Raw genomic sequence first — 22,381 nt, 5'->3', positions numbered from 1 at the left:
CCCGTGGGTGACTGGGTGGTGGTGTCGCTCTGACTGGAAGGGTCGGGTCTCTGTCGCCACTGGAACCACCCAGCGTGGCTAGTGCAAAGCAAATCCGTGCACAGGTGAACAGGGCCCTGGACGAGCGACTTCTCCCCGCTCCTGACGGGCAGGCAGTGGGCACACTGCCCTTAGGCCAGAGCCAGGAGAGTGGGGGGGTGTCAGGGGCACCCATCAACGGGTCTCAGGTGTTGTCAGTGTCGGAAATGAATCGTTGAACTTCAGCAAAAGCTTCCATTGAGCGCTCGCTGCCTGACGATGCTCATTATTTGCATATTGACTTTTATTTTTAGGTTTTAAAAAGGTTCTCGTTGTCAACGCCTCCAGACACATGCTCGTGGCAATAAACTCACACAAACTGCAATCTGACAGCCACCAGCCAGGCAGCCGCCCCGGACAGGCCTTAAAACCAATCTCACTGTCACTTTCTCTCAGATCAGACCCAGAGTAAACATCCATCTTCTTTGCTCTCTGTCATGAAAGGTCAGAACGCCCATCAGATGTGGGAGTGCAAGGGCGCTGCAGCTGGGACCTGGACAGCCAAAGGGGAGCGAAACCCTCCTGCCAAGGTTGCCCCTAGAGATCTGGGCAGTTCTCTGAAGGGGAGATCCAGGAGGCTGATAGATAATGTGGACAGGTATCATGTCAGCCCCTAACACGCTTCAGCTTGTACTAAGCAACCTCTCACCAGGAAAAACAGAATGAGAATGGAATTTTCCAGGCTGGTGGTCTACACATTCCAGGCCATTGCCAACCTTGCACTGTACCTCTGAAGAAATGCTTCCACCATTTATGCAAAGTTTAATAATTCAGTAATGCAACCAGGAGACGAACCATGAAACCGTCCGAATATGCGGGAGGAAAACACAGGCACACACTTGCAGATGTTGTGGGAGGCCACGGAAGATTTAGAAAATACTTACCCTCTTTGTCAACCAAGCATGTGCCCAATTTCAGAGCATCAGAATTCTGTGGTGAGTGAACCCTATAGCAAAACCAATAGCATCGCGTGTAGGACCAGAAAAATTAGTCCTTATCCACAGGCAAGCCTGGTTGGGGTGTGGGCAGCATTGGGGTACAAAGGGGCTGTCTGGGCACAGTTCGGAAGAGGCTGCCTTGGGAATAAATGCCCGATGTTAGTACTCGGGTAGGAAGGTGGGCCTGCCCTGTGCAGGGGAAGAGTAAACAATCCTGTGACGTTTCTATGTAAGGTGTCTGCTCAGTCATTCACCAAGATCTTTTAACCCATGGAGCCATCAAAATGTGTCTGGAAGAGAATGAAATCCACTGCTTTTGAGAGATTACTGAAGACTTAGGGAATATTTGCCCTCTTTGTTAACCGGCATTTTCCACATCATCAAAAGGCGCTGGGAATGAGCAAGCCCACCGAGCGGCCAAGGTGAGAGCGGCCTATGAGAGCTGGGTCCTTTCTGCCTTTGTTTCCTTTGCAAGATGCGAGTTTCTTCCTTATTAGATTGCTGTTTCAGTTTCTTTTAAAAAAAAAAAGATATTTCCCTCCATGAGTGGAGAAAGAGAAAAGACGATTTCTTTTAAAGAATTCCCCTTGCAAGTGCTGACCCTACTTAGAATTTCGGGACGGTGGGCGGCCCTGCAGGTGGACGGACGGGCTCGTAGGCGGAAACGTGTGTGGCTATTAGAGTCTGGGCGCCGGGCACAGTCTGCAGCCGGCTCGTCCAGGCACCTGAGAAGGCCCAGGGCAGGGTAGGAAGGGGCCACTGGCTCGAATGCTTTGGGGGGTTTAAGAACCGCAAAACCCTCAGTCGTGAGCATTTTAGAAAGAAGACAGTTACCTCAAAGAAACGTTGGCGAGCAAATGACGGAGTGGAGACTACAGAGGATGCAGAGCTAAAAAGCCCGAGAAGAATGGAGAGAAAAATACAGCCAGAGGACATGGGGGGCATGACGGGGTGTGTGGGCCCAGCCACCCGCTGTTGTCCCTGCCTCGAGGGCACAAGGACAATGGCACAGGATCCACCCAAACAAAAACCAGCTGCGGCCCTGAAAATACTGCCTCCCGTGCATTTCAATTTTCCCTTCCAAGTTTTGCCTCTGTGGATGTTTTTAGCACAAGACCCAGAAGAATGTCTTCATTAATAAAAGATTCCCGATGGTTCCCCTCCTTCACGGCCAATGACGGAAGAGAAGGCAGAAAACACTTGGGGGCCTTCTGAAAATGATGCCATTGTGGTCACCACGGTCACCTGGAGAGGGCTTGTGTGTGCGTGTGGGTGGGGGGCGGGCGTATGATGTCTGTGTGTGGCACGGTGTGTGGCGGAGGTATGTATGTGTGGTGGGGTGTGACTTGTGTGCAGGGGGTGAGGGTAGGGAGGCTAGGGGGTGTGGAAAAGTGAATTGCTCAGCCTTTTATGCCGCTGGACACTGTGGCTCTCACCTGCGGCCTTGAATGCAGGAGGCACTTGGACCGTGGGCACGGGGCATGCAGGCCTGATGGTGGCCACCTGGAGTGTGGTGTGGGCACGCGTGAGTGGGCACACCTGGGCCTAGAGGCTGAGGCTCTAAGGGCAGCGTCACTCAGAGACAGGATGGCTACGGAAGAGTAGCTACGAGAGGCAGAGACCACAAGAGAATGCCCCAGAGCACAGAGGAACGTGTACAGGTTGGCAAGAGGGCCCAGGTTGCTGTCTCCCTGCTGGCTTGTTTCCCCTGCATACTATTAAATACCTGTGGAGGTGATGCCAAGGGCTCCAAGTTTCTCTTCAAAGCTGCCTAGGCCTATGGTGAACCTGCCTGGCCTGGGATAGTTGCAAATCACCAGAGAGAGAGAGAGAGATGCGGGGAGGTGTTTGAGGGTGGTGTGTGTGTGTGTGTGTGTGTGTGTGCGCGCGCACCAGTAGGAGGTGGCTGGTGGCTGGTATTGTCACCGAATCCATAGCCTCACCTCCTCCCAGAACTGCAGAGGACTTCCTGGAGGAAAGGCCCTGTGACCAGCCTCCTTCTCAGCACCTCGGGGAGTGGTGAGGGCCATGGGTCCATGGGTGCCAAAAGGGAGGAACCCCGGGGGGCCCTCTGTGAGTGAAAGGAATGATTAGAGAGAGGGAGGCAGAAACATAACTGCTGTAAAGACTTACAAGCTCTATGGCCTGAGGGAAGAAAACAGGAGCTGAAAATTTTCCAGGGTGTCAAAGTCTATAATTTTCATTGCATGAAAATTGTGATGAATTGAGAAATGAACAGAGGGCTGGAGAGACGGCGAGAGAGCTGATAAGACCAGGACAGCACAATGCTTCAGACAGAACCAGGGTGCTGGGTGTGTGGGCACTCACTGTACAGTCCTTTCCACTTCCCTGTCTGTCTGAAAATGTGGATAGTAAAATGGAAAACGGGTGGTCAAGACCTTATCTGGACTCTAGAAATCAGGTTTAGCACTTGCTCCCTCCCCGGAGCCCTGTTCCAGCCTGCAGGGTAAGGTGAAAGTATCCGGCTTTTCTGCCCTCCCGCCCTCAGGATGGATGAGGGAACCCTGCGGCACCTGGAGCAGGGCGTGGGCGTAGGTAGATGGGATTCACCTGGGCTGAGACTGGGCTTTTAAGGGCGGCGTCGCGGGGACGCCAGCAGAAGCAGAGAAGGCAGAACCACAAGGAGAACAGAGAAGCAGAGACCAGCAGAGAAGGCCGGAGAGCCCAGACAGAGTGAAGACTTGTGGGGCCTGGGAGGCCTGCCAGACTCCCGGCCCTTGGCACCCCTGCCTGCCGTGTACCCAGTAGATCCCAATAAAAGCCTGAAAAGCCACCAAGGGCTCCAGGACTCACACTCCTTTACCCCATCTGCTCGGGTCATAAAGATCCTGCTCGGTGTCCTCCTGCCCCGTACACAGCCGCTCTTCTTTTCACATACGCCTTCCACCTTTCCTCACTGCAGGGGCCAGGACCTGACCACTGAGCAGGTTATCTAATCCAGCAGACGGGGTAAAGGAGGAGTTCTGGAGCCCTTGGTGGCTTTTCAGGCTTTTGCAGGTCTTTTATTGGGGCTCACCAGGCATATGGCAGGCAGGGGTGCTGGGGGGCCGGGAGGCTGGCAGGCCTCCCAGCCCCCAGCAAATCCTCACTCTATCTGGGCTCTCTCTGGCCTTCTCTCTGCTTCTCTGCTCTTCCGTTTGTTCTGCTGCTTCTTGGCTTCTCCTCGGCTTCTGCTGGCATCCCCGCGAAGCCGCCCTTAAGAGCCCAGTCTCAGCCCAGGTGAATCTCATCTACCTAGGCCCACACCTGACTCCAGGTGCCGCCATCAGGCATGCATTCAGGACCGCAGGGATCCATCATCTATCCTGAGGGCGGGAGGGCAGAAAAGCCTGACATTTTTCCTTACCCTTCGCTCACCTCCTTGGGGCAAATTCTCAAGAGCTCAGGACACGTTCAACCTGCTGCTGCGAAGAAAGAAAAGAGAATTCCCCCCCATGGCTTGTCGCTGGAGGCTTTCCCAGTGAAACATCTTTTCCTGATCCTTGCGGTAAACTCCCCAGGATCACCTCTTTACCTTTCAGTCGGGTCATTTAACTGGCTGCATTTAAGAAAAAAGCAAGTCTTGGTCTAGCAGAGTTTCCCACAGGGTGAGTTCGGGGGATGTGGGCAGCAGGATTTGACCCTGTGTTTCTGGAAGTCCCTCCCTGTGTAGGGTGAAGACTGATCCCCCACCCAGAAGCACCGGGCAGGGAGCAGCCAGTTCTTTGTGTGTGATGTGAAAGCCTCCAGGAAGCCAACTAGGATCAATGGAGTTCAAGATGCCAGGAATGTCAGAAGCGTCTGCTGCCATTGTGCTAGACCCCTGTGGTGGTAAGGGGGTGGGGGCAGAGATGGAACACAGAATCACACCAGGAAGCCCCATTCATGGCTCTTTCCAAGTCCGTTTTGAAAATTTATTCATGGGGCCTCCCTGGTGGCAGAAGGGGTTAAGGTGCAACCCATGAAGCTATTCGCAGCCACTGCGGCAGGAGTTCAATCCCCAGCCGGGGAGCTACCCATGTGGCACAGCAGACCTCTCCTGCCCCGCCCACTGCTCCCCTCAGCAGTGTATTACAGTCACTCTGCCTGTTCTGTTCCCTACTCAGTCTCTGGTGAATCCTCTCACTCCCCTGCACCTCTCGCCTATACCCCAGCTCTTGTATGCATAAATAAATACTTAAAAAAATAGAAAATGTATTCATGGAGTTGGTCCAGTCTCAGCCAAACTATTGAATTTGTTAGCATAAAGTTGTTCATAATCGGCCCTATTATTGCTTAGTGTTTGTAAGACCCTTTCATACCTGATGTTGGTGATTGGTACTCATGTTAGTAACATATATTAGTACTTATTTACTTTTATGGCTGAGTTGTATTTTACTATATGGATCTACCACATTATATTTATCCATTATCAGCTGATGGACACTTAACTCTAATGAATAATTGTGCTATAAACATCCATGTACAAGTTCTTCTGAGAACTCCACTTGTTTTTATATTGATTGCTACTTTGATCCCAACAGGCCTTTTCAATTACCACTTATATTCAGTTCCTCCTTGCTGTAGAATGAAGTGAGGAGAGTCTCTTGATTACTTCCCTGAAATGCAAGCCGATCATGGAGCCTGAGTTGGATTAAGCCTGGGGTGAAATCTTGATGTGCCCAAGACACCTAGACATGCAGACAATCAGTAATTTCAGTTCCTGAGCTGCTCAAATGGCACAGAAGACACAGGTGCAGAATTTGAGGACTAGGCTGAGAACCCTTACTTAAGAATTCTTGAGCAATATATAATTCATCAATTCGGGTTAATGAATGCATCTCGTTATACACTAAATCACCTTTTAGATTAGACTTGCTCATATGCAGACACTTTGAGTCCTGGCAATCCCTACGAATAACTTGTTACATTCCGGAGAACTATTTCATCCCTTGGAATCCATTTCCTCCACTGCAATTTGTATTTAACTCCAAAGGACAAAACAGTAGTAATTTATTTTTCTTTCACATTTTCACCATTTACCTAACTCAGAACACTTCTGCTAAAATCTGTAAAGAGAGAATTCAGCATGTCCCTTATTTTTTTATTTCCCTTTAAGAGGGCCTGTGGGTGAAATTACTGTGAGAACATTCTGTCTGATAATAGACGAGGTCTTGAGTTGACTTCATGAGTAAAGAAAGGAAGGAGCAAAAGGAGGTTAACTATATGTGAATTTATAGATGTTTTGGTGTCTGGGGTCCATGCAAATAATATATTACCTCACTGTAAATATTAACTCTGCTAAAGCCTAGGTCTTTAAATACAAATTACCAGGAGCTCTAGGGAATGAAGGATCTTCTGCTCTTAATGATCTTTTTAATACCAGTTCCAGGTACTTAAGCCCCTACAGGGAATTCCTGGGATGTGTAGTCTTTAAGATACTGGTTTCCAGAGTTGAATAGTTTGTAAAAGAAAAAGGAATCGTTGCCACAAAAAAATGAGAACTAAAATACTCCAGCAATGAATGCTTTAAGAATGGTTACAGGAAATGCTGTTGGCAGGAGACTCCAGAATAATAATATGCTTTTGAATAATATTTTTTAATTTTTCATCTCACTTTATTTTCAAATACACTTTATTTAAAACAATACCCTTTCTGTGAGGATGATATCAGTATTAGGAAATCCAATTATACAAATACACTACATTTTATCTGGAGCACATTGATTTTGGTGAAACACATGAAGTGGCACTAATTACAAGTTACTATACAGTAATTAACACAAACCACAGACCTTTAACTTTGCTCAGCTGCATGGACTTGGGTCTCTGACCTGGTACATTCCCAGCACATTTTTGCCACGCTGGGTGCCAGCGCCAGAGCTATGTCAATGAAATCTGCAGTGATGACTCACCAGAGTCCCCGGCAGCTGACAATGACAGGGAGGTCACGCTAGTTATAAAGTGGTTACAGCCTAGTTCACGAAAGTCACCAATGGTTTCTTTTTCTAGGAAAAAGAAAGAACTTCCTTGAATGAGAGCTTGTGGGTCTGTGGGGGCTGAGAGCCATGTCAGCTGGAGCTCATGGTGATCATGGGGTCTTCCAACACTGGTAGCAAGGTGACTTCTGATTTGTAATCTTAGGTAAATTACAGGTGGTGGAAAAGACCAGCCATCGCCCACTAAGATTATAAACAGCACTTCTAAATGAAAGGGGTGGGGGGCTGAGCTCACAGCAGCAAACACGGGTCAATGCTCCCAATTCTGCCCTTACTGGCTTGCAGAGTAGCGCTGGCGGCCATTTCAAAAACCTCCCTCACCCCCTCTTTGGTCTTTGGTGAACACTCCATTTACCTAAAAGCGCCAATCCTGTCTGCCATGTCTCTGCCTTCTTCTGGTTTCACAGGCTCCTGCTTCACCTTGGCCAGCTCCTGCAGAGTTTGCGCATCATCCCGAAGATCCTTCTGGTTCCCAACCAGGATGATGGGCACGTTGGGGCAGTAATGCCTGACTTCCGGGGCCCACGTTTGTGGGATGTTTTCAAAACTCTCACGATTGCCAATGGAAAAACACAGCAGGACCACATCGGTGTCCCTGTAGGTGACGGTCCTCAGGCAATCATAATTTTCCTGCCCGCTGGTGTCCCACAAAAACAGCTCCACCTGCTTTCCATCCACCTCCACCTTCGCCACGTTGTTCTCAAACACTTTGGGGGTGTAGCCCTCTGGAAACCGGCCAGTGCTGAAGACGATGAGCAGGCAAGCCTTGCTGCTGGCGTCATCCCCAACAGCCACCAGCTTCTTCTGGAGCAAGGGCAAGTCTGACATCTGTGGCCGGAAGCTCTGCAAAGCCCCTGGAACTTTCAGACGAAAGGCACCCGGCGACAAACCCCCGTCTGCGAGGACAACCTCAGAACTGGCAAGCTGGGAGGCCCGGGCTGGGGTAGAGGAGGCATCCGAGGGCAAAGCCAGACAACTGACAGATGCCTACCGCCTGGGGAGTGCACACCGGGCGGTGGCAGCGGAAGCAGCTAATTTTGTTAAGGTAATAAAAGTGGGAACTTTGACCAAAACTTTTCGTAGAGATTTGTCTGGGGACACGTCAGGGCCCCGCCTGACTTTGATCTCTGTTGACCTTCCCACCCACCAAAAAAAAAAAAGCGAAAATAGGGCCTCTCCGGTGGCTCAAGGGGTTAAGTCTCAGCACTATGAAGCTGTCTGCAGCCTCTGCAGCACGAGTTCAATCCCAGCCCAGGGAGCTACCCACATGGCGCAGCAGACCTGTCCTGTCTCCCTGGCTGCTCCCCTCAGCCACCTATTCTCCCCACTCTGGTGAATCCTCTCACCCCCATACCTCTGGCCTGTACCCCAGCTCTTGTATGCATAAAGAAATAAAATGAATCTTAAAAAAAATATAGGAAAATAGCCCACAGTGGAAACTGCCCTGCTCCCCACGGCTGAGTCCCTGCCCTCAGCCCTGTCCCCACCCCCTCTCCTGTTCTCCGGGGTCTTCCCTTCCTTTTTCTCCCTTTCACACCTGTGCTTTGTGGGAATTGCCTCCAGCCTCTCTTCCTCATCCGCGTCACCCACCTCTGCAATCCTGCGGCCAGGGGGACCTGTGACTTCTCACCAGTGAGATGCAGCCCCTTGCCTTTCTCCTGCCCTTGCAAGCATCAGCTGACCCACCCTCTTCCTCATGACCCAGACCAGGTCCTCGAAGCTGGGACCCTGGGCCACCTTTGTCCCCCGGTTTTTGGACTTTGGAGCCTAGTTATACACCTGTCTCTGATACTCACTGCCTGGGTGATTTTTCCAGTTTCTCCACTTCTCTGGGCCTCAGTTTTTTCTAGATGAGAACATTTGGAGGGGTCACCAAGATAGGTGTAAAGTGTGCAGAGTCTGAGAAATATAATCTGCACCTGCTAAAGGTTACCCCTAAATGCTCTGGCAATAACAGATGCCCAGTGGTAATAAAGAGAGGGGGGGGAATCAACTTGGTGGGTGATGATACGTGTTGGCATAGATGGGGTGACGGCTTCATGGATGAGACTTCTCTCCAAAAGCACCCAGTTGAATACATTAAATATGTACAACATGTAATGGAATGATCTAGATTGAAGATGACATTACATATGTCAATCATCCCTCAAAAAGGGCTTTAAAAAGAAGTTAATGCTTTCTTCTAAGACAAAAATATTAAGGCTCCTAAGAACATTTGGTGAGAGGAGAAAAATCACCGTTGCCCGGGGGATGCCGGTCTCTGCCACCTGCCCACCGCCTCCTCGTCCTTTGGTGCTGGCCCCCCCACGCCCGGCTCCCATCCCACTGCTCCCCGCAGGCTGGAAAGGCACACTGCAGGGATTCACGAGGGGCCCGGGGCTGCAGAACCTGTTTGCAAAGTACTGCACTATATTTCAGTACATTTTTTGAGTTTTAAAACAAAAAGAGTTGGACTTTTGGGCCTCCCCGGTGGCGCAGCGGTTGAGCACTGGGTTGCGAAGCTGCCCGCAGCCTCTGCAGCGCCGGTTCGGTCCCCGGCTGCTCCCCGGCCACCGGAGGAGGGTCCCACATGGCGCGCAGACCTCTCCTGCCGCCCGCTGCTCCCCTCAGCAGTGTACTTCGGTCCTTCTGCCTGCTCTGCTCCCCGCTCTGGCTCTGGTGAATTCTCTCACCCTCCCGCGCTTCTGACTGTACCCAGTGCTTGTATAAATAAATAAATAAATCTTTTTAAAAAAGAAAAAAAGAGTTGGACTTTTTTTCTTTTTAGTAACAAATATATAGTGGTCAGGCCTGTACAGAAATTGACCCCCTCCCTCCCTGCTCCTTCCATACTATGTCCTTTCTCACATAGAGACCTAACCACAAAGAGCAAAAAATAATGTTCATTATTTTTTTATGGAGGTGTCATTGGTTGATAATACTGTATGATTTTTTCCCCTCAATCATCACACACATGGATGAACTGTAGCCTTTACCTGCAGGTAGACTCTGCTAGAACGCAAAACTGTTGCAACAGTTGTCTTTTAGGTGATTGCCCACCTAATTGATAGCGCCTGTGTACCTCAAGGAATATTGGACAGGCAGCTACCTATTTTTTTAACGATTTATTTATGCATACAAGAACTGGGGTACAGATCAGAGGCATGGGAGGGTGAAAGGATTCACCAGAGACAGAGCAGGGAACAGAACAGGCAGACTGACAAAATGCACCTCTGAGGGGAGCAGTGGGTGAGACAGGAGAGGTCTGCTGCGCCATGTGTGTAGCTTCCTGGCCAGCCGGGGATTGAACTCGTGCTGCAGAAGCTGTGGACAGCTTCATAGTGCTGTGCTTAATCCCTTGCATCACCAGTGAGGCCCAGCTACCAATTTTTAAAAATGGAAGCTTCTAAATAAACTTACAAAAGATAACACTATAAAAAAATGACCAATACATGGTGGAACCCCCCAATGTTTGGAAGAGGTTCTGTTGTAAGTAATCACCCTATTCTCAAAGGCTCTTGCTGCTATCTTTGAAATTTTCCTCCCAAAGTGACCTGCAACCGTATCCTTAAAAGCACAGCAGCCTCCCGCCTGGGTCCTTGTCACCGCAGCTCCCGGAAACAGGAACGGCCAAGACTTACTGATCCGCATCCGAATCACCGGGAAGGAAGAAGAAAATACAGCTTGTTTTTGTTAGGGAGTACTCCCGCTAATTAAACAGGAATTGCCACTTGGACTCGGAGGGAAATAAATGGAAGGGGAGGGGATTGTGTTTTAGGTAAAGCTTGTGCTTAACACATGATCCTCCACTCCCCCCACTTTTTCTTTAGAACAGCACAGCTTTCATCTTAATATTGGAAGAAAGTCAATAAAAACTGAACAAAATGAGAATAGAATCTGCAGTGCTGCAAATGAACCCAGCTCACCAAGCCAGGACTCTTCAAGACAAGAAGAGCTTTTTTTTTTTTTCTTTTTTATGCATGATGTCCTTTTTTTTTTTTTTTAAGGTTTATTTATTTATTTATACAAGCACTGGGTACACTCAGAAGTGTGGGAGGGTGAGAGAATTCACCAGAACCAGAGCGGGGAACAGAACAGGCAGACTGATGAAATACACTGCTGAAGGGAGCAGCGGGTGTGGCAGGAGAGGCCTGCTCGCCATGTGGGACCCTCGCCGGCAGCCGGGGATCGAACCGGCGCTGCAGAGGCTGCGGGCAGCTTCACAGCCCGGTGCTCAACCGCTGCGCCACTAGGGGAGGCCCAAGAAAAGCTTATTTTTGCCTTTCCAAGCCATGGTGGCTCATGCTCCATCCAGCTTCACTCTAGCCTCGGCCTTGTTCTCACAGCCTACATACTTTAATGATCACCCTGAGAAAGTAAAATCTGCTTGGGACAAGGCATGAAAACCCCCAATTGGGACTGACCAAAGAGGATAGAAATCTGCATCCTAACTGCCCCTCATAGATTTACCTTGCCTGCACTCAGCAAGGTGTGATCACCTGTTTGGGTAGAACAGGCTTCAGGATGTGGAGGTTGACAAGTGTCCCTCCCACAAACACACTGGTCCCAGCCCCATCCTAAGCCTGCTGCTAGCTCAGAGTTACTCCCAGGTTCCAGCAGCTGCTGCAGCTACCCCCTCGGGGCTGCCCAGGCGATAACGGCCCATACTTCTAACTCACCTGGCCTAACCTGGTTCCTCTCTCCTACTTATTTGCCAAGTTTTCCACTTCTTAAAAGTCTAGCTTTGCTGCAAATAGCTTGCCTCTCTGGCTAACCCCCAAGGAAGACTTTCACCCACACACACAACTGGGTGACCTGAGTGCACCCAAAGTTTCCATGTCAGAGATGCCTGGACAAGCAGTTAATTGTGAGACTTGATTCCTCAGTCCCAGCAAATGCAACCCAGCAAAGAGCCAAGGGTATCAGCCCTCTTGGTTGTTTGCATCTAAACAAAAGCAGTCACACAGCAATTAATATATCCCGGGTGCTCAGCAGCAGCATGGCATTCTCTGAAGCCTGCGCAGGGTTTCACAGCACAGCAGACTTGTGAAGTCTCTGGTCTCAAAGAGCCTGCAATAAGTAGGACAGGGCAATTCATTAGCAACTCTCTATGTGTTAGAAGCGCATCTACCACAATATCTGAGGGAGTGGAGGGGAACAGGACCAGCTGGAGGTGGCCCCCGAAGCCCCAGTCGTGGCTGCATGGTGGCAAGGGGGCCGCGTCCTGCCCAGCCCTGGCACTGTGTCACCAGACACAGTTTCCGATCAGAGCGGCGCATCCCCTGGGGGTGTATGGAAACGTATAGAAGCGTTCCTGGTTTTTGATTATTACAAACTGACATTTTCCCGATTTTACTAAGCAACCGTCAACACACACCGCTGTAGAAGCTTGAAGCACAGCACACATGGTTGGGTTTACAATGATGTGAATGATCATTGCAATGGGCTCAGCCACTGCCAGTCTTCTCGCAGAGATGCAATTAAAAATAAGAATGAGAAATGAAAAAAGCATCTCCCCTTGTGATGAGAACACAAGATCTGCTGTCTGCAGCTCAAACTGCATGCGTGGGGTTCAGGGAACTTAACTGTCTACAGCGTGCGCAGCGGCCTGTGCCAAGATGGAGCATGAGAGCCAAGAGTTTCCTGCTCACAACGCCGGTAGGCTCCTGAGGAGAGCCGGTAGACTCAGAGCTGGGGTGTCTGCTTCTTTCCCACATGTTAGGGAGGTACTGTGCTCCCTAACCCCTCTTACAGGCAGTCTCCTTGGACTGACCTGGGGGTGAGGGGTGGAGCTGAGCACCAGAGGAAGTGATGTAACACCAAAGGCTGGCGGACTAGAAAAGCGGCTCTTGCCTGTCTGACGTGACTCGCGCTTCAGACTTGGAGGGAGACGTGAAGAAGACTCTGGAGGGGAGACATGTGGAGACCCTGAGACAGACACATGAGGGAGTGCAGGGTGAGGGAATTGCTCAGGCTCTTGCGCCACTGGCTTCTGTGGCTGTCACCGGCGCCCTTCAGTGCAGAAGGAGCTTAGGAGCTTGGGCTTGGGGTACACTTGCCTGATGTACTCCAGGTGAGTGTGCACACCCGGGCCTGGAGGCTGAGGATGCAAGGGCGGCGTCCTCAGACAGGACGGCTATGGCAGAGCAGCTACAGGAGGAAGAGACCACGAGCGAATGTCAGAGAGAGCCTGAAGAGAAAGAGCAAAGACTCTTTAGGGACTGGGAATCCTGCCAGACTCCTGGGCCCCAGGCTTCCCGGCTTGCCAGCCTGTGGGCTTGCCCCATAGCAGTTGGCGTAGAAAGAGCACTAAAGCCTGAAAACGCCACCGAGGGCCCCGGGACTCTCCTCTGTCTGCCCGAATAGATAGAGAGCCTGCCCTGGGCTTGCAGGACTGCAGGGAGGGACCTGTGGGGAGGTGGCAGTGGCAGCCGTTATCTCGATGTGAACCTTTATCCCAGATTTGGGGACCTGCCTTACCCCTTTCTTGCTGTCCCCCGACCACAAGGTGCCTTAGACTTGTGACAAGCTTTCGGGCTGCTGTGGCCCTGCTTTGGGCTGACTCTGGGCATTTGCCCACAAGGGGACGGCTAATTTTTGAAGCCTACTCTCTCTCCCCACCCGCCACCTCCTCTCTCTCGTCACAGTAGGACCCTGTTCTAGATGTGCAACTTTGGAGGCCCTGGTGGCTCCTTGATCACATGCTGACATGCACAGCTTGGAAAACCCTCGGGGAAGGACAGCACGGGGAGGGGCTGGGTGAACCCCATTCCCCACAGTCCCGAGAGCGCTAACAAGCCCAATGTTCTCATCGGCCAGGCCCAGGTGGCAGGTCCGCCCTGGCCAGGAAGAGGGAACCCACCGGGATCACCTGAACAAACCCAGGGCAGCTATTTCCCAAAAGGAAATGGAGGTGGATGAATATTGGGCAGCAAAATGACAAAATCCCGGTTCCCAGTTCTTCCCGGCTTGCAGGGCCACGGCTGAGTGTCCACGGCCCGGGAGGCATAGCTAGACCATCACGGCCAGGTGGGCCTGAGAACCCCAAAGCGGCCGGCGGCCCACCTCCAGCTGGACCACCTGGGGTGGCTGCTGAAAATTCAGATTCTTGGGCCCCGCCCTAGACCTACTGTGCCATAAACCTGGTTTTATGGATCTGGATTTAATATGCAAATCTCCTATTAAAATAAACTCTCTGAAGCGTCTCTTGGCCAGAAAAGCCTGAGAAGCACGACGCCTAAATCCCGGTAGCCTGGGCGCTGGGAAGAGCTGGTGGGGGGCGGGGGGAGTCCCGGTGGGTTTTACATCCAGCGCCAGCAAGTCAGACAGCAAACCCCACACGGCCTCCCGGGTGTTTCCCTGCTCGCTCCCTGGAAGGAGCCTCCGCTGCTCATTGTTCTAAGGAGTTACCCTTAGGGTGGGAGCCACCCAGAACTGCTCTTTCCTGAGGGCAAATGGAGGCACAGCAGCTGGTGAATTAGGAGACTTGCTGGGTCTCCGAGCCCAGGTCTTAGACGGTCAGCTTTGTTCCCCTGTGTACAGATGCTGACTGTGTGAAAAGTCTCCTACACCAAGAGAACCCCAGACCTGCAGAAGGCCCCGCGCGGGTCTCACACCGAGCCCAGCCATTTTCTCTTCTGCCTGAGAGTCTCCATTTTGTTGCTCATTTTCTGAGTCCAGGGGGCCGCCTCTCCCGGGCTCCAGGCCTCGCCCAGCGTCCACTGACAGCACCTCCGAGCACATGGGCAGGATGCGGCCCTTCCCTGGGGAGACAGATGGAGCAGAGCGAACAGGAAAGCTGATTGTGCTTTGCATCCTTATTTGGAGAAGTGGGGCCCTATTGGGTTTGGCGTCTTTAAGTGAAAATGGGGTCTGGTTGAGTCATCGAAACTTCACCCCCTCATCCACAGGAGGCTGCCGCTCTCCGCAATCCGCAGAGCTTTATGTCCTTTCAATTGCATCCTTTGCGCTCGCCTGCAGGAGCATCTCGTCGTGAAAATTACTGCCAGGAAAAGGTGGTGTGAAGCGACTTTATTACCACGTCTGTTTTCTGAGGGATCCTTTTCCACATCCAACCCAAGGCGCCATCGGTCTTTCTTTGTGGTGGTGATAATATGGCTCGTATCTATGGTAAATAATTGGTAGTGCGCCCTGGTTTTTTCTCCATCCTTCTCTTTGATATATGTGCAGATTATTATTTCCCCCCAGGTGTATTGCATTGCATTTATCTACATTAAATCTCTGGTCATTTATCTCACTTCCTCACCAAGCTTGCCAGAACAAATTTTTTTTCTCCCCTCCAACTAGTAAATCGAAATCGATGGTGGAGTGAAAGTGTTGCTAGAATGGGGTCCCCTCAGTGTGATCCTTTCACCTCGGCATTTGGAGAGAAGCATTAGTAAGTACTTGCACTGGCCAGCTGGCCCTCAACAGCACTGTGCCTTGACCCCGGCCCTGTGCTGGATTTGGCGGGACCAACCTTTTGTCTTGGACCCTTAACTCTTGCTGTGATCTTTTTCCTTTCCTGACTGTTCTTCTTACAACCCTATCTTGAACCGTTGGTTGCTTTCATTTTTCTCTTCTCTTTACAACAGGCGTGGGGAGGAAGGTGTTGATATCCCCACGTGTATTTCCACGTGTCCACACTGGAGCTTTGTTATTCCTTCCCAGGCCAACCAAGACAGTAGCTAATGCCTTCTCGTCCCCACTTTGTCACAGATGTGGCCGGTACAAGACGTCTGGTCTCTGAATCTTGGTATTCTTCACCTATAAAATGAGGGACCCCAAATAAGGTATGGGGAGGAAAGGAATGTGCTAATGTCTGCTGAGATTTAAGAAATAAAGATTCAGGGCCTCCCCGGTGGTGCAAGGGGTTAAGCACCACACTATGAATCAATCCACAGCCTCTGCAGCACGGGTTCGATCCCCGGCCAGCCAGGGAGCTGCCTACATGGCGGAGTAGACCTCTCCTGTCTCGCCCACTGCTCCCCTCAGCAGTGTATTTCAGTCATTCTGCCTGTTCTGTTCCCCACTCTGTCTCTGGTGAATCCTCTCTCCCACCCCCCACACCTCATCTCTAGCCTGTGCCCCAGATCTTGTATGCATAAATAAATAAATCTTAAAAAAAATAAAGATTCAGAAATTAAGGAACTAAAATAATGTCATAAGAAGCAGAGATGGGGTAGAACTGGGATTGCAAGGCTTGAAGCAGAGAAAACGGGACGTGAGTAGTCACCTGTCAGCTCTCATTATCCTTGTCTTGTGTGTGGAGTGTCCCCAGCCCCTCTGTCAAGGTCTATCCCAGAGTGCACGGGTGGGTACCTCCGTCAAAAAGTTGCCAGGTTCTTAGGATGGTCCCAGATTCAAGTAAGTGTGGCTCTAGGGACCGTTCAAGTCCATTCCTTAATCATTCATTTCAGAGAAACTAATGAAACCCTCATTTCCAAAATAGGAAGTCACTTCCCAAGGATACCTGGTTAACTCACTTCCAGATCCAGACCACCATCCAGGGTGTGATTTCCTGAGATGGCTAAGAGCACGGGCTTCTGGGCCTAACAGCATAGGATCTGGAACACTGAGAAGCCCAGCAATATTTTTGTCTTTATTTGCAGTCATGGGAAACCCCAAGAAAATGTGTCAGAAAGAGCTAAGTGAATATTATGAAGTATCCAGCATCCCTGAATTGATTTTAAGGTTGAAGCCAGAATACAACATCAATCAAGTTTTTAAAAAGGAATAATGAGGACAAATGTGGATTAAAAGATATTTAAGCATATATAAAACATACACGCACTCACAACACTCTAAGGATGCGATCCTGTGCCGATGTGGACGGACAAAGCCGCAGGAGAGGAGACTATGCAAGGGGAGACCTGTTGGGCAAGCGTCCTGCGAAGCCAGAGCGGAACTCCCTGCAGGGACCAAGGGCAGGTGTTAAAGTTTAACTGCTGGAGCCGGGCTTGGCAAGACCCGAGCAGGACGGGCAGGTGGGGAAGGGCACTGGCATCACAGAGGCTTCGGGTCCCGTGAAGCCAAGCCAGCGGGACGATCCCGGGCCAGCCCTGCAGGCATGTCTGCTGTGGGGCACCGGGGCACGAGGAAGCTCAGAGCCCACCCAGGAGGGCGAGGATGGCGGAGCGAGGGCGAGAGGCGGGAAGCAGGTGCGGACAGGAGGGGGCCACCGGGCAGATGCAAAGACCCCGGAGGAGGCAGAAGTGGTTTTGGGAGGGGGCCGGAGCCGCTCTTGTCTGGCGCCGTGAGCCAGCGAGGGATGAGAAATGAGGGTAATTAGGGCTGGACCCCGGAGCCTTCCACCCCACAGTCTGGGAGGGCCCGCGGCCTGCTGGCTTATAAAGAAGATGAAGCGCTGGCCGTGAGGCGCCCGGAGAAGGGCACAAAACTGGCCTGTGTGCAAGTGTCAGGCGACGGGAATGACAGCCGCTGCCAGCTCCCAGGCTCTCCGCAGGCCCCGGCCCTGGCCGCCACCAAGCTCCCCAAGGAGCGAGAATGCCCACGCCAGGCCGCGGGCAGCCCGGGGCCCCTGCTCAGCCGCACCCGCACCAGGTCTGAGCAGGGGTGAGACCGGAGCATCTGGGCTGGCCCGGCCTCTGGCGGGGACGTGCACCAGCCCGGCTTCGTGAAGGGGCCGGCTCCCCCAGCCCGGGCCGGGGAGTCTCTACCCCTAATCCTCGGTTTGTTAATTATTTAAACAGTGTGTGTGCGCGTGTGTAATTTCCTTTATTAAAAAAGTACATGGGGCCTCCTGGGACGCAATACTGAGAGAGACGGGAAGGACACCCGGGGGCTCAGTCTAAGAATTAGCCAGCGGGCTGGAAGGAAGCGCCATCCCGGGACTCCAGCAAAGAGGGACTCCGAGCCCTGGGCAGGGGCGGCTGACCCCCAGGTCAAGCTTCTTTGCTTCCTGGTCCGGCCAAGCCACCTTCCGGGAATCCTGCCCTCCCGCCCCCTGCAGACCGGCTCACCTGGGGGAGCCTCCAGGCAGAGGCCAAGCAGCTCCAGGCCCCGGGACGTGGACAGTGGGGTCCACTATGCCTCTCCTCTGTCATCTGACCCGCGTGGCAGATGACAGGATGTGTAAGGTCTCTGCGGTACGTGCTCATGCCAGCACAGGGCTGCGGGCCTGGCGTCACCTCCACCACTGCTCACCCCTCTGATGCGCGGCTTCCGCAGCAGCCCACAGGGTCCAGCTGGAGATGGAGACACGGAGGCGAGAGAGCTGGCCCGGCTCACACGGGTGGTCGCGGGTCTCTAACCGCGCCCCACGCAGGTCTCCGCCCGCGGGAGGGAGTGCAGCTGCCAGGGGTGCAGGTCCCGCGGACACCTGAGCATCCCGAGGGATCAGACTCCCAGCGCCAGGGAAACCAGACACGTGTGTGACAGAGGCTGCTTCCGAGCTGAAACCCAGGAGACAAGGGGAGACATGGACAGGCCTCAACCAGTGGAAAAATGCTTCATCTGTGTGGCCCCAAAATAACAAGACTGAACACATGGGAAAATACTCACGATGCTTGTTAGGAACAAATGACTGCTCGTCTGCAACAAATCCTTCAGGCGTTTCGGAGAAGGAGCTCGAAAAACGAAAAACGGTGACAAACAAAAAAGGTGCTCAACATGTTTATCTCTTTTGATGCAAATTGAAACACCAAAGGGGGACATTTCTCACCTGGAGGGTTGTCCAACCAGCTCCATTTTCAGATCTACACCTTGGGGTTCAGTGGTTTAATGGGGAGCAACCTGCACCAACACCCTCAACTACTTACTCACTGACCCATCCTCTTCAATGAGTCAGTCTCCTGTTCCCTGGTCTCCGCTGCCCCCCAACTCCTGTACCGACTCTGGGGGCCTGGACTGGCCACTGTCCGCACTGCCCCACACAGATGGACCCCCACAAACACCCCAACTTGCCCTGCACACACACGGCCCCTCCCCCCCCCAGGTACCCACCCTGCATGGCCCCACCTTTAATTCAGACAATGTTTAAAGATAAACCTACTCTCCTGTGAAACAACAGGCCCCAAAGCACCTCAACCTTTGAATACACGTCGCATTCCTAGTGACCCCTTGATAATCCGCAGAACCACTGAGCACCTCTTGTCCCCCAGGGTGTGTCCATTTTCTCCAGCTTCTTCCTCTGCCATCCCCTCGGCTGCAGGCGTGCCGGGACAGACGCCTGGAGTGGCTGTGGAGGCCCCCACCCAGCCACCTGGCCCACCCTGGGGGGACACCAAACTGAATCAGTCACTTTTGATCTGCCCGGCCGGTGACTGTCCAGCAGTGCTGCCCGCCTTCCTCTGTGGCTTCGCGCTCAGAGAGGGAGCGCCAGTGCCCTGCGCTGGGTTCCGCGGGGGTCTGCAGAGACGTGTCAGTTCTAGTCTCTGCCCGCAATGGCCTTGTATTTTGTGCAGGACAGACCTTGGCCTGAGGCTCCCAACACAGTCTTCATTCCATGGTTGCTGCTTTTCCCTGGGGTTCAGGGTACTCATCTGAAAAGTGAAAGTCCAAGCTTATCTAACACCCACATTCGGAGGGATTTGAGCACCACAGCCTGCCGATGGCCCTCTCCCCACAGCACCAGCCCAGGCTCCGGCCGGCCAGCCGCCTGACTTCCAGACAGTGCTCCATGGTCACTGCTCGATGGTCCCGCGCCATCACGCCGCGTGCCGCAGCCGCCCTGTGCACATCAGTTCATTGAAACCTCAACCATGTGAGGTCGTGGCTTCGATCCCCCCTTTTAAGACATTGATACTGAAGCTTAAAGAGGCCCTGAGCTCCTAAAACATGGAACCAGGAGCTGAAACCCAGTGCATGGGACTCCAAAGTGTGGGTGCTTCCAGTACTGCAGGCAACCACACCCCACCAGGTACCCCCGTCCTTCCTCTCTGCTTCCCTAAATTGTACCCACCCATCAGGAGCCAGCTGAGAGACCACAGGGTATCCCAGGGTCCCAAGGCGAGGTCCCGGGGAAACAGCCCTGGCAGGGTTTTCCCAAGCTGGGCCGGGAGATGGGTGGGCGCTGGCGGGGGGACCACTCCTGAGCCCCGCTGATCCTAGTGCCCTCCGGACTCTGCTCTGCTTCTTTTAAGATGTGGGTTCACCTATTCCCTGTCCTGTAAAAGCTCTCCCTGGGTGGAGGCCTGGGGGTATGTGTCTGAAAAGGAAATCCATTCAATGCCTGCAAAGGGAAGGCCTCGGAAATGTAGCCCCTGGGTGGAAAAAGGCAGGTGTGGTTGTTGGCGCCAAGCCCTTGCACCCGAGGGCCTCAGCTCTTCATACATGCGCAGCCCCTGCGTGAGTGGCAGGGGCCACCGCTGGCCCCTTTATGAGCAGCTGCGGGGGTGGGGGGCACATTGTGGCTCAAGGTCAGGGCTCTGAGCTGGTCTGGGTGGGGCGAGAGGCAGGTCTTCCCTCCCTAGGGCCGCTGGGCAGCACTTGTCACATAAATTAGTGGCTTTGGTGGGAGACCTGGACACAAGTGCCCGCCCACTGGCACGAAGGCCACTTCCTTGTCCCTGCCCAGGTGGCCCGGCCTGACCGTGGGTTCCTATCCCTTTGGAGGCCCAGTGCAAGGAAAGAAGAGGAAGCTTCAACCAGTTCCAGTAATAATAATCCACCCCCATCGACCACAATGGAGGGGAATTCTGCTTCAGGCATGGGGACCCGCCCCTGCCCCCCAAGGCTGCTCAGAAACTTGTTGGCTCTGGCCCTTGAGCCCCTCCTGCAGCCGGTGCTCACCTGGAGGGACCGGAGCCTCCAGCTTTGTCTTCCCTGGAAGGCACGTGGCTCTCCCGCCTTCCCTGCCCCCCAAGCTTGGCCAAGATGGAGGGGAGCCGCCTGGGGTGGGCTGGGGAAAGCAAGGAGGGCGAGGAGCCATCGTCACAGGCCTCGGCCTCAGCTGTAGCAAATCTGCACCCGGGTGCAGAATAACGAGGAAAGCCGAGGAAGGAAGCCGGAGAGAAGAGGCGCCAAGGCCACGCACACCCCGCAGCTGCTTCAGCCAAAGAGCATGGTGGGCGCAGTGCTGCGCCAACCCAGGGGCCCACGCCCGACACTGGCAACTCCCACTTCCTGCTCGAGAACCTTCTGGGGATCGGAGCCCCCAGGCCATGAGAAGGCCCAAGAGTGAATAAGAAGCCCGTGGGGGCGGGAGCCCAGGCCCGGCCTTCAACATCCAGTGCTCCCAAGCAGCAGCCAACTCCAGCTCTCCAGCCGCGTAGGAAGGCCGGCCTGAGGAGGTGAGTCCTCCCATACCCCCGGCCCTGCCCACAATGACGCCACGGGGATTGGGGACCCGCTTCCCCCCCCAACCACCAGCTTGCAGATCCGATGGGCTCTAGCTGTGAGGCTCTGGCTCGTTACGCAGCACTTGATCCTCAGATCCCCAGCCGGGTTTCTGGGGGTTGCCGACAAGGGGTGATGCTCTCAGCCCCCCTCCCCCCCGAGACTGCACCCCTGCTCCGCCTCCCGGCTCACGATGACCTGGTCTCAGAGGCTGGGTCCTAACGGCTCACCCAGCGCTGAACAACTGTCACACATTCCCATCTTCTCTCCCGCGACCCTCGATGCCATCCTCTGAGCTTGGGGACCGACCTATGCGGGGGGCACTGGCTGAGGGGGCCCCAAGTTGGCAAGAAGAAATAGGGATCAGGAGCTGGTCACCTGTCTCCAAACCCAAGTCTTTGCCTGCTGCTGGGAAGGCGCTGGGTGGGGCTTTTGTGGACTCCCTTCCGGCCTGCCACAGCACCCAGCGGGAATGAACCCCACTGTCCACTGGGGAGCCTGAGGAAGCCCAGGGAGGGTGGAGTCCAAACTGCAGGGACCACGAATAGGCCCAGACTTCAGACCTCCGGGCTGGGGCCCCGGGCAGAGTTGGCGTCAGCGTGCTGAAGGGACAGAGGTCAACAGGGGTGAATTCCAGCAAGTAGGAGGGAGAGGTAGAGCCATGCTCCCTGCAAGTTCACCCCAACATTTGCTGAGAAGGGAAGGGAAGGAAAGACAGAGGCAATCAGCAGCTAATGGGAACGAGCCAGCTGGTAGGGACTGCCTGTCAGCAGCTCGCCTGGGGGTCCAGCTGGAGATGACTCTGCAGGTTTAATCATCGTGGGCACAGGATGCCCACGAGGCCCGCGGGTCCCTGCGAAGTGGGAGGGATGGGCCCCAACTCAAAAGGCAGGGGAGGGCCTCCCTGGTGGCACAAGGGGTAGGCACAGCACTGTGAAGCTATCCCCAGCCTCTGCAGCGCAAGTTCAAGCCCCAGCCAGGGAGCTACCCACATGGAGCAGCAGACCTCTCCTGTCTCACCCACTGCTCCCCTCAGCAGTGTGTTTCAGTAGATCCACCTGTTCTGCTCCCCACTCTGTCTCTGGTGAATCCACTCACCCCTGCACCTCT

At 53.4% G+C, this 22,381-nt stretch overlaps 1 protein-coding gene across 1 annotated transcript; it reads right to left on the bottom strand.

Moving 5' to 3' along the window:
• Window positions 1–7,225: 7,225 nt before the first annotated feature.
• Window positions 7,226–19,642, bottom strand: LOC311169890 (transforming protein RhoA-like; the record flags this gene model as incomplete). Its single annotated transcript, XM_084232133.1, is given in 4 exon segments — window positions 7,226–7,345; window positions 7,349–7,932; window positions 14,590–14,736; window positions 19,513–19,642. Coding segments are annotated over 4 exon segments (981 nt in total).
• Between the last annotated feature and the right edge of the window lie 2,739 nt (window positions 19,643–22,381).

This window comes from Talpa europaea (assembly GCF_964194135.1).
Source record: "Talpa europaea genome assembly, chromosome: 4".
Classification (NCBI taxonomy): Eukaryota; Metazoa; Chordata; class Mammalia; order Eulipotyphla; family Talpidae; genus Talpa; species Talpa europaea.
This window is presented reverse-complemented; position numbering and strand designations above follow the sequence as displayed.